This window comes from Montipora foliosa, chromosome 6 (assembly GCF_036669935.1).
Source record: "Montipora foliosa isolate CH-2021 chromosome 6, ASM3666993v2, whole genome shotgun sequence".
Taxonomy (NCBI): domain Eukaryota; kingdom Metazoa; phylum Cnidaria; class Anthozoa; order Scleractinia; family Acroporidae; genus Montipora; species Montipora foliosa.
In genome coordinates, this window is record NC_090874.1 from 70,809,950 (window position 1) to 70,822,449 (window position 12,500).

The 12,500-nt window shown below is 35.2% G+C and overlaps 1 protein-coding gene across 1 annotated transcript in view; it reads right to left on the reverse strand.

Annotated features, from left to right (window-relative positions):
* The window catches only part of LOC138008320 (tubby-related protein 3-like), a 27,095-nt gene that overhangs the window by 14,222 nt on the left and 373 nt on the right, over positions 1 to 12,500 (reverse strand). The window contains exons 3-4 of the mRNA XM_068855621.1: positions 7,174 to 7,240; positions 6,244 to 6,289 (exon numbers count right to left, since the gene is read on the reverse strand). Coding sequence (XP_068711722.1) covers positions 6,244 to 6,289; positions 7,174 to 7,240 — 113 coding nt within the window. The remainder of the gene's footprint in view (positions 1 to 6,243; positions 6,290 to 7,173; positions 7,241 to 12,500) is intronic.

A 12,500-nucleotide genomic window follows, 5' to 3' on the forward strand; every position in this document is an offset into this window, starting at 1 on the left:
TAGATGTGGCCCTGAATTCTGTATTTTAGCCCTGGTCTTTTTTAAAAGGATAATTTACGTGCTAACACGAATTCTTTGATATTTCGAGAGTATACTGTTTCATATTGCTTCTGGCCCCGGCCTGCAGCTCTTACGAGTTCATCAAGCAAGGTAATCTGTTACTGATATTTCCGATAATCCATGGATTACATCAGAATAAAAGTTTTCTTTTTAATTCATTCGTGTACAGCGTGATTATTTTTATGTTCAAAGTTTGGTGCCTTAACGATGCTTGAGGGTACATGTACGTAATACCTCATAGGATCTTTAGGGATTTTATACACTTCACTCCTATAAAGGTCCTTACATGATCCTTGAAGGATCTGTAAGAAATCTGTTAAAGATATTTTCAAGATCACTCTAAAGATCCTTTTTAGATCCTTGAAGGATCCTCATAGGATCTTTCAAGGATCCTACCAAAGATCCTTTTAAGATCACTTTAAGGATCCTCATAGGATCTTTCAAGGATCCTAATAAAGTTCCTTTCAAGATCACTTTAAGGTTCCTTTTAAGATCCTTGAAGGATCCTCATAGGATCTTTCAAGGATCCTAACAAAGATCCTTTCAAGATCACTTTAAGGATCCTTTTAAGATCCTTGAAGGATCCTCATAGGATCTTTAAGGATCCCAATAAAGATCTTTTCAAGATCCCTCTGAAGATCCTTTTAGGATCCTTAAAGGATCCTCATACAATCCTTGGGGATCTTTCGAGGATCCTTGTAAGGTTTCTTTCAAGATCACTATAAGGATCCTTCAAAGATCCTCGAAAGATCCTAGTATGATCTTTAAGGATCTTGTCAAAAATTTTATTAAGAACCTTTCAAGGATCCTTTTAAGATCCTTGTAAGATCCTCAGTCACTCTTTGAGGATCTTTAAGGATTCTTTTGAGGATCTTTCCAAGATTTTGTGTGTGGATCTTGGTAAGATCTTTGCAAGATCCTGATAATTTCCTCAAGGATCTTGAGGTAGTATCCCAAGAGTCCTCAATGTTAGAAAATCTTTGAAGATCCTTTAAAGATCCTTCAAGGATCCTGTGAAGATCTTCATCTTTAAAGATCTTTGTCAGGTCTTTGAAGATCTTTGAAGATCTTTAAAGATCCTTTAAGGATTTTCACCAGGGCAAGTCATCGATGTAAAATTCTGAACAGGTCAGGAATTTGAAGCATACTTAAGGAACTCATTTCACTGCTGCATTGTTATGGCAAATTTTAAACCAATCACGCATGGTAAAAGTGAGACCGTAGTACCAAATTCTGTAAGGGCTGAATGGAGTTAAGCTAAGCATAAGACCCCAAGTACGCATTGCGGACCTATTTTTTTATACGCTGTTACAAAACATGCATTAGCTTTGCTAAATATTCATTACTTTTGAAGGAGGCAAAAATAAAAATTCCCTTACATGGTTTTTTTTGCCACATATTGGACATTCTTGTTCTTAAAAGAACTCTATGAGATGTACAATGTACCTGGGAATAACAAAGACTAAAATTTGGCTTTATTATCAAATTTGGGGTACATGTACATTTGTATACTGACACCTTAAAGAGAACCACCTTAAATTTCAACACAGTACGTACATGTACAAGGCTAACTTTGCATACTGAAAAATTAATACCAAACCTCATATACCGGTAATTATAATAATTATTGTACTGACATTGCCAAGCTTATTCTGCGTATCATGCAACTTGTTTTTCTTTAATGGTAACCCCTCTGAATGAAAAAAAATTGCTATCGTATCTTTTTAGTATTGGTCAACTATGCAAGGCAAATCATTAAAAAATTAGAATGATTCTAAAATGAAGACTACTGTACAATTCTTCAAGATGTCTTCACCGACACTATAAACTTCCAGTATTGCACAATGCTAAGTGTTTGCATAACCACTTACTTAAAGACAGGTATTTTAAAATTTTAAAAAAAATTGCGCTTACATTGTACATATTGCAGGTGGTATCATACACGTACATACCTAATGACAAATTATGTTTTTGAAGTACATTGTATTACACCACTGCAGCTCAAATAGTCAACGTGAAAACAAAAATGAATAATTATTAAAACACTGTTAGGAAATACAGATATCTACTGTCCCAAAAGCACCTGCTCTCAAAAGCTGCAGTCTGGCTTGCTATCACCTCTTAGCCTCAAAAGACAGGAAGTGAATGTGACGTTTTTGTTTTTTGTTTTTTGTTTGAATTAGGAAACAAGAAATCTAACAATATTATTAAGCAGACTGAAACAATAATAACAAAAGTAAAATTTGGAGGTTGATAATGACATGTATTCTGGTATAAAGGCAACAAATACCGGTAAAATGTGCAGAAGGCAAAAACTGACCTGATTGGCACCAAAAAAGTAAATTTTGCTTAACACAGATCATGCTGGCTACAAATGATGTCCAAATGTAATTACATGTATATTTAAATACTATACTGTACTTTCATGCGACTACCTACATTGTGTGACCTACGACAACTACCTCTGCTTTAGAAAAAACATCATAGAACTATCCATAATGAATTTAAATAAAAACACATTTCATTTCAGTTGATCTTTGTTAATCACAGCCCTATGATCCCATAATAATAATAATAATAATAGGACATTTATAATGCGCAAATTCCATAAAATGTTCAAATGCGCAGGACAAGATTAAAAACGAAATAGAAAGGCTAAAAAGCTAAAATTACAATTAAGATTAAATTTCCATTATTATAAAAAGCTAATATTACACAAGTAAACTCACAATAATAAAAACAACTATGATAACAATGCATGACGGAAAAGGTGAGTTTTTAGCTTGGCTTTAAAAATACTAACTGTGCTGGCGCTTCTTATGTCAAATGGTAACGCATTCCACAGTTTCGGTGCAGCACAGGTAAAAGAACGATCACCTAGTGTAGCTTTAGATTTAAAACGCGGGTAACTAAGTAAAAGGTTATCACTAGAATTCCTTAGATTGTATTTAGATGGGAGCCTAAGAGAAATGAGCGACGATAAATAAGTAGGCACTAAAAAATTTAGAATCTTAAAAGTAGTTAAAAGTATTTTAAAATCAATTCTATATTTAATCGGCAACCAGTGTAATTCATAGATAAGAGGAGTCACATGACAAAATTTCTGTTCTCTAAAAATCCCATGTTCTTTTTCAATGAGAGAACAACACAACCTTCAGCTCATCAACCCTTTCAGAAGCATTAGAATTCATTAAAAGTTAGTAACTTGAGTCATTTTTCAAAAGCCCAGAATTACTTAATTATTAATTAAGGTTACTGCTAACAGGGCTTGAGACTAACGGTAACCAACTAGCCACAAGCTAGTGAAATTTCAGTTTAGGCTAGTAGATTTTGAGCTTTCAGTAGCCAATGGGGCTAGTAACTATTGTGATGCAGTGGAGTTCTGGATGAAAACAAAAAAAAAATTATTTCATATGAATGGGGCAGAAGGAGGGAATAGAAACTAACAAAAACAGAAACTGTGCACAGATTCTATGGAATTTACTGCCTTACAAAATGATAAGTTGAAAAAAAAAAAACTGAAAACGCAAACGCGGATAACAGTTTCCCTGCTCCCAGCCCTTACAAATAATTAATCAGATGTGAAATCATGTGGAACTTGATCGTAAATTAATTAATTAATTAAGTTTAATTGCTTATATTGCGCACATTCCATTAATATGATCATGCAGGCATTACAATATATAAAAATATCTATATAATATACATATATGAAACAAAATAAAAATGATAAACACAATAAAAATCTTATCAGTAAGCTTCAATAAAAAGATGAGTCTTTAATTTCTGCTTAAATAAATTGAAGTCCTCTAAGCAATTGCAAGAACTGGCAGGAACCGCAAGCACCTTCCGACAACTTGATCGCAAACAGTTTCATCTCCAATCAATTGTCGATGATTGCAAACAAGACGCAAGAGATAGAAAATTCTCTATCGTTACGTGCTGTTCGTAACAAGTAGCATACATGTATGAATGCAAAAGCGAGGAAACAACGATATGGAAACGCAATCGTAAATTGTTTCTGCCTGTTTGCGATCAATCGACGATAACTTTTATGCATGTGATTTGCTTTGACGAAGAGTAATGAAAATAGCATCCCAGTACATTGTGGCAATGAGAATATTCCTCAAAACAGTGTGAGTTTAATGAATATCATATTGAGGAAATACCGCACACCAAATGTACCTGTAGTAAAATTCTCGATCACGAAGAGCCAGTTCCTGCACTATAATTTGATACTGGCTATGCTGCAGCCATTGCTGCTCCTCAAAAATGCATCTTGACAATTCCTCTCTGCCTTCTTCTTTGCAACAGCTCCAACATAAGAAGAGGTTGAACACGATGTAAAAACCTAATTCTGTTTTTAATTTTGCGCCCATTTCTTACGATGTCACGAGATCAGGTTGCGTAAAGCAATCACACATATGAAAAATAGAATCGCAAACACAATCGAAAAGTGACAGTGTTTACGATCAAGCCATCGCAAACTGTTTGCGATGTTGTTACGTGTACATATGGAAACAGATCAGGAACTTGTTTAGAAGTTGAATCCAAACATAATTTATTTCGAATAAAAAAAAAAGAAAGAAAGAGATAATATGGAGTGCCTTATCTTGTTTACTAGGAATGGTGAATCTCACATTAAAAGAGAGAAAACTTTCAGGCGAGCACAGTGATTGATTCCGAAAAATCCTTCAAGCACAAAACACAAGGATAATGCTGTTAAATCTATTAAAAAGACTGCTTATATGAGCCAATTCTCCACTAACTACATGTACATGTATGTTCTGTCCTTCCAAATTTCCTTTTTATCCAATTTAAGATGTTATTTTGCCGCATTCCACTGCTTTTGTGCTTCATGTGTAGAATGGCGCTTTCATGTTGAAATTTCAATCGCAAATAGCTCAATTTATAATCAAAGGAACAGCCTTTCCACAGACCTCCTAACAAGCAGTTTAGTTTTATGTACGGTTTATTAATTAATTTACTTTATTCCACGTTTTCCATACTCCAGTGCATTTGTGAGTTGCAAAGATATGGCAAAAGTTCCGAGAAAATTGGCCTCAATGCCGCGAAAACTTTGCCTTTGTGAGAAAAATAAGGGAAACCGTAAACTCCAGGTTATTTGTGCCGCTGTTTGCGAGGATGGATATGAGAATATGGAAATATTTACTAAAAGCGAAGGTTGTGTTTGCAAATGTGGCATAGTTTTCAGTCTCGTCACCAGAGCCTCGGATCGACCCAAGGCTCTGGGAAACTCTATGTACTAGTGAGAACATGCATCGGAAGGTTCTTGTATCCAAAAATTGGCTATTTGAATGTTACGGCGCCTGCTACAGGGTAACTCCTCATGCTAAACATGAATGCACCAATTAGAGACGCTTTTAATTCTTCTTCACCAAAACCAAGGAGAAGACAATTTGTTTCAGGGTTCCCCAGAGTTCTTCTCTCCCTCAGTCAAGAGGAGAGCTCTGGGGTCGAGATTGGATAGTTTTTACAAACTGCGCATGATGAGACAGGCTAGTGCAAATTTAGATTTGGCTAGTGAAATCAGACCTGATACTAGCCACTACGTTAGTGAGATGAAAAGTTAGTCTCAAGCCCTGGCTAACTTTTTGGGGTGCCTTCTGGGAAATCTTTCGTATGAGCGTTATTTTCGGTAAAACTCCAGCAAACTATATATCATCAAAAAGATAATAGAAAGAAGAATCCGAATACATGAACATTTTGGTTTACTATGGCTTTATTTTGCGCGCGCAAAGCTTCAAACTCAAAACCATACATGTTCACTTTGCTAAATTACCCGTCTTTGCATTAACACACACAACCAAACAAGCAATGTTGGTCAATGATTTTACTGATCCTTGAAGCAATCAAAACTGAAAGACAACAAGAGCTGACCCCACCAGAACCTTTCTGTTGCAAGACCATCCAAAACTTCGCAAAATATGTTTTTTTTTGTTTACATTGTACATGTACATCTGCTTTACATAATAAACAAAGATCAATAATCATTATGTAATAATGACATTTGACATAATCAACAAACAGGTTGACACACTTCTCTAATACAGTCATGAAACTCTCTTGCTCCATAACTAAGATAACATTCTTGCCCTGCATTATTACTACAGTACACCTATATGTACTCTAGGTAAAAAAAAAAGGTTATAAATCACTGACCTGGCTGTGCACGTTTCATTTCCTGTTTTTTCCTCATAAGGTCTCTCTGTAGTGGCAAACAAATTTGTAAGTGAAACTTGGCGTAAAGTATTATTTATTAAAAGCAACTGGGACAACAAATCTTGATAAATTAATGATTCTGTCACAGGGAAAACTTTGCAGTGAGAAGAGAGTGTCCATGATGCTTAACATACTGTAATGCCTACTAACACCTGGACTAAACTTTGGTGTACAGTATGCCACTTTCCACAAGCAAATTTCATTTAGCATTTTCTCTTCTTTCAACCTTACACAGATATGTGACATTTCATTCCAAACAGAATTTATTTCATGTTTTTCCACTCTATGAGGAAAAACTGGTGTTCTTATCCCACTTAAAGGGGCTAGGTCACACAATTTTAGGCAATTTCAGCACTGATTGAATGGTAGAATTAACTAAAATATCAAAATACATGTAACTGTTCAAAACTATAGAAGAACTCTAACAAAACACCTGTAGGGAAGCCAAGAAGGGACCTGGATGGACAAAACTGGAGAGGATTGAAATGGATTGAATTTGGGTAAATTTGAAAAAAATATAATATTTACCTTTTTCATTTTAATCTACATGTACCAATAATTATTACATGTACAATATCATGTAGCTTTCTAGCACTGCTAGTCAAAACTGTTTAGCTGATCACTGAACACTGTACTGTGTTAAACATCTATAGCACGCACAATCTTGCAAAATTCACCTCTTTTTTGCAATAGTGTGAGTTTAAAACCAGCAAAACAATCTCCAACAATAATTTCTCGAACCACAACAAACCAATTCATGGCTTGGCTTCGCGAACAAAGATTTAAGAAGTTAATCCACGTTGACGTCGACTGCAGGCGCACTCGTCTGTGAAAATTACATCGAAAATATTTATTGGTCCACTTTCCTACCTGTTGCTGTAATTTCCTTTCTCGAACACTGTTTGGATTGACCACGAGGGAATCATCTTCATACACACTATCACACAACAAAAACTAACGAATTAATAGTTAATAAAGTAATTGGCGTCAGCTGTTGTGGACACCCTGCCTTAACCCAGTATTTGTTTATTTTCTGTTTACATTGTCATGTTTTGTTAATAGTTTATTTAGAAGGCGAAGTTTAATAAAATAAAAATACAGTGTTTTAGTTAGCCATTGAAAAAATCAACCAACGAAACTGTTACTCCTCATAAAGAATCTCAGAGGTTGGGAACTTGAATTTGATTGGTCGAGGCCTTGTGGTTCAATGGTCACAGTGCCACAGTATGTACAGGTACATGTTGTACATGTATGACAGCAGACCACATTTACAATGTACAGCAGGAAAAAAGACCTCTTTAGCTTGTACCTTTTGTTTTCCCATTTCAGACCATGTGATGTTGACAAGGGAATTTTCCTCTTTTTTTTCATAAAGTTATTCGCACATACATGTAAGCACAAGCATACAATGACATTTGAAGGAAGCTGTTCTCTACTGAGTAACATCATGTGGTTTGAAATGAGAAAACAAAGTGTACAAGCTTTAAGGACGTTTGCGCCAATTGTTTGTGTTCAACTTTTACTGCGCAGGTAGTTACATGACTGTAATATGTCACACATTACTTCAAGCATTAGTCAAGATCTTATGGCAACAAAAATGCCAGGAAAAAATTTCCAGGTGGGCTAAAGAATGGCACATTTATTTCCAATTCATCATGAAACGTTAAAGAGAAAGGACTCGCTAATTGAGTACTGGTTGAAAGTTTTGAAAACTTGAGGAAGGTTAGTTTTAGTCAGCAATGTTGCGTTAATTTAATGAGTTGGTTTTTTAAAATGTTTTTTATTACGTTACGAACTTCTTAGTTCAAAATCAATGCATGTTTTTGAAGTTCTTTTCCTTTACTTTCACGAAAATAGAGCTGAATTATCTTCTCTTCCTAATCCACTTGAATAGTGTGGACCTAAGAGTATACAACCAGAGATTATATATCAAAAAAACCACACTTCAGAAGACGAGAAAGACAGCAATGGAGAGATATGATACAAAACACTAACCAAATAAAGATAATGTCTGCTCGAAACTTCGTTGCTACAACTGTATGCTGGAGAAAATTTTTTTTTTTGCAAAAACCTTTCAAGGATCGATCCTGTCTTGGGTTCCAGTCCTTCCCCGAAAGGTCACGCAAAATCGTGACAAACTAAATTTTCCAAGAGCTTCGCAACATCACATCAATTTTACTCATTTAGATCATCGGTGACCCTATTTTTTAAGACACGAATCAATTGCTCTTCTTACAATCTACAAAATATGATGAAATGAAAAAAATCACAATGCCAGAAGTTATCTTTTTAAACATTTTTCTTTCCTTGTGTCCTGAGTTTTGGAACTAGTTACAACGGGTAGCACTTGTGAAAACGCTTGTTGAGGATTAACTCTACTGTTTACGACATCCCTTGCGGCATGTACATGTACATGTAATTATCTAAAAAACCCACTCCTATAATTTTATTTCTATGCACAGAAACCTTCACTCTAACATAATATTATTTTTATGATTTTGGAAGGATGAGTAGATGAGGCTACATCCCGTTTTTATCACCTACACGTACACGTATCTATCGAAATTAGGGTATTCTTCCCTTGCCTTTTTCTCCGAAAAAAAAGTCGGTGACCCCACAATTGTTTTTCATTTTTGTAATAAGTAATTTATGATCTAACGTCAGGCGAGAAATGAAACAAATTTCAATGTGGGAAGATTTTCGCACAAACGTCCTTAAGGACGGTGCCTACTAATTAAAGATATTTTTTCCCTGCTGTGTGATTATGCAGGAAATGTAGATCTTAACAAGTGTTATTGAAATCCAAAAAGAAAATTGGGGGTAACCACGCATTTTTCAAAGATAATTGATGAATAATATTTGCAAAAAGCTTCAAAATACAAAGCAACGTATGGAGTTCTTTCTCAAATTGAAGCTTAATTATCTCTAAAAAATGCATGGTTACCCCCAATTTTCTTTTTGGATACCAAGGACACTTACTAAGATCTACTTTTTCCGGATAGTCCCTGTCTTAGTAAGCATCACCGATAGGAAATCCGAGTATCTCGAGATGCGCAAAACGTATGCGCAATAACAATAGTAGGCACCGTCCTTAAGAGGTCTATTGAGATTCTTTGTTCCACACTGTTCTTCGTTTAGTCTTATTGCCCCCAGCTGATGACAGAGTTAAGGACGGTGCCTACTATTGTTACTACACTGTATTGCGCATACCTTCTGCGCATCTCCAGATACTTGGATTTCCTATCGGTTGTGCTTACTACATGTAATGCGGGGATGTTTTTGCACCGTTTAAATTTATGCGGAGAAAGTAGAACTTGGCAAATGCTCTTGCTATCCAAAAAGAAAACTGGGGGTATCCATGCATTTTTCAGAGATGATTAAGCTTTAATTTGGAAAGGAACACGATACATTGCTTTGTATTTTAACGGTTTTTGCCAATACATGTACAGTTGATACCGTAAATTGGTACCGTAAATTGGTATCTTTGAAAAATGCGTCGTTAGCCCCAGATTTCTTTTTGGATTTTAATAACACTTGTTGAAATCTGCTTTTCCCGAATATTCATAAAGCTGTGTGAAAATGCCTTTGAATTACGCAATAGGCACCGTCCTTAATTCTGTAAAGTCTCACACCCAGGATTCAACAGGCTAAACAGTTTTTCTTCGCATCAGTCTAGTCCCCAGGGATTTCACCATCCTACCCTGGCCCAGAAGGAGAGAGGGAAGAAATTGAAGACCCTGGATCACTTTGGTCACATATTAAAAACTTGGTAGATGAAAAATTGGATTTCTAAGGGGGATAATAAGCCAGGGGCCAAAGTTGTAACCCTTAATTAGAGCACTGAAATTCCAATTTTAAGGAATTACAACAGGTGAGGTCTAATTAAAACCAACATTTGATTTCCATTAATTGGTTCATTTCAATTTACAGTGTCCTCAATTAGTGCTCCAGCACTAGAAGACCAGACACTTGCGTAAATAATAAAGTCCCTTTGCCAAATCCTTTACAGTGAAACCGGTTGTTCATTTGCACGCCCACTTTGCAATGTTGTGGTGCAATGTTGGGGTTTTGATTGGCCGTCTGCTCCAAGGAAGTTGCAAATTCAAATTTCAACTTGCTGCCCGGTGTTTACGTTTACCATCCCAGAGTCAGGTATATTTGTACCCGTTCAAAACAACCTTGAACTTAATCTTTTGCAATATAAATTTACACATAACTCTACATTGGGTAGGATTTGCAAGGCTGTGAAAAAAAGCAATTTTCAAATAAACAAATCCAAATGTATCACCGGCTCGATCGTTTGCAACCTTGAATTACCGCAAGTTCTGTGAAGTTAATTGAAAACTGTTCGTGTTCTTCGCCTTCATCGGCCTACAAAACACACCAGAATTTAATTCAGGACTAGAGCTGTACGTGTATGAGTAGGTTGAAATATCAAGTCAACACCATGATTTCTTAGCTTAAGCACAACTGGTTTTCCACAAAAACCCTGTTCACCAATACTAGATTCCCCACGTAAACCTTTGAAGAAATTAATCATTTCAAATTCATTTGAAGCCGAAGGGTCTTCCAAAGTTATCAATTCCAAAACGGCTATGGAGATGGTTCACAATATAATTACAGTTGGAGGCAAACCATTGGACTTCACCTATGCGTAAGTTGCAAAATTAGAACTTTCAACTTGCTTGGAGCAAAGTGCCAATCAAAAAAGCAAAACTGCGTGACAATATTGCAAAGTGGCTCGCAAACGAACAACCAGTTTCACTGAAAAAGAGTTGGAGCATAGCTGTGAAAACTCAGTTCAATTCCCATTTAATACTCTCCCAAAGACATTTTGTGGCTATTTAATTAATACATCACAATCATGAAATTGCCACCAAAAAAATGAAACAGTTTATTCTTTGCCAATTCAAATGGATAACATTTTTGGATTTAAAAAAAATGAAAATTTTATTTTATTTTTTGAAAAACAGTTGAACAAAATTAAAAACATGATACAGTACACTGATATTTTCTTTGAAGACACCATGATGCACTTAAAGTGTACACAATATTATAAGCTTTTGAGCTCTACATGTAAAAGCAAAAAGTAAAGGAGTTTTACTAATTTGTTTTTTCCACAAGTGCAAAACCGAAGATGGTATATGTCAACTTTGGTAAATAATGTTTTTCCCTCTAAGGGTGATGCCAGCTGTCCTAAAATTCTTAAATATTTTCCAAAATCAATTCTCAAGATTACCAGAAGGTAATGTTTAACATTTTAGAAGAAAAGAAAGTGCCAAAAAAATTAGCACTCTTAGGATAAGAATTTCGTACAATTAACATCTATAGAACATCATTTTCACAACAAGTGACTCAAAATCTCTGTATGCATGCACATTGCACAAGCAATACAATCTCTGCAAGGCATGATTACACCTCACGAAAATCTGATCTCAGAAAATAATTGGTCTATTTTTATAGCTTTGTGTTTAGACATTAAATTGCAAGTTAAACTCCTTACAATGTGGTTTGTACGATCGCTGAACAACTTTTAAATTTTAAGCCCAATATTTCTTATACATGTGGGTTCATTTGTTAATAAAGTTATCGAGCGACTAACGACCTGTAGGAGATCAATCGAAGCTCAGTTTTCAAATAATTATACATTGAAATAATTTTGTAAGCCTTCAAAACAAAAAAAATGAAGCCAATCTCTTTAAATTCAAGTGAGCGAAATATTAAAAATCTGGAAGATAGCCAGAATTAAAGCTATTTCAAACTTCCTTGGTATCAAATGTCACCCTTCCTTCCACCCGCTTCCTTTACGCCCTTCAAACGAATTTTCACGGCATAAAAAAAGCCACGAAAAATGTTTCAAACGCAAGCTATACTGAAAAACTGGAAAGCGAAACGCCGACCACGAAATTAAATTCACTTTTAGAGAGAATCCATCTGAACTATGTCAAGGTATATACATGTATACGTATGTGTTGACAAAAAATATTTACCAAAACAAAACCTAACCAACTTATCCCAATTTATGAAAGCTTTGGGTTAATTTCTCAGATTTGGTATTTACCAAACATCAAAATGAAACGAAGTTATAACACCCAACAGAATTTAAGAAATCTTTATGACTTAATATTTCTATAAGCTTACTTGATAACTCAGATCAGAATTAAAGGTAGAACCCGAATTAAAACTCCCATACACTA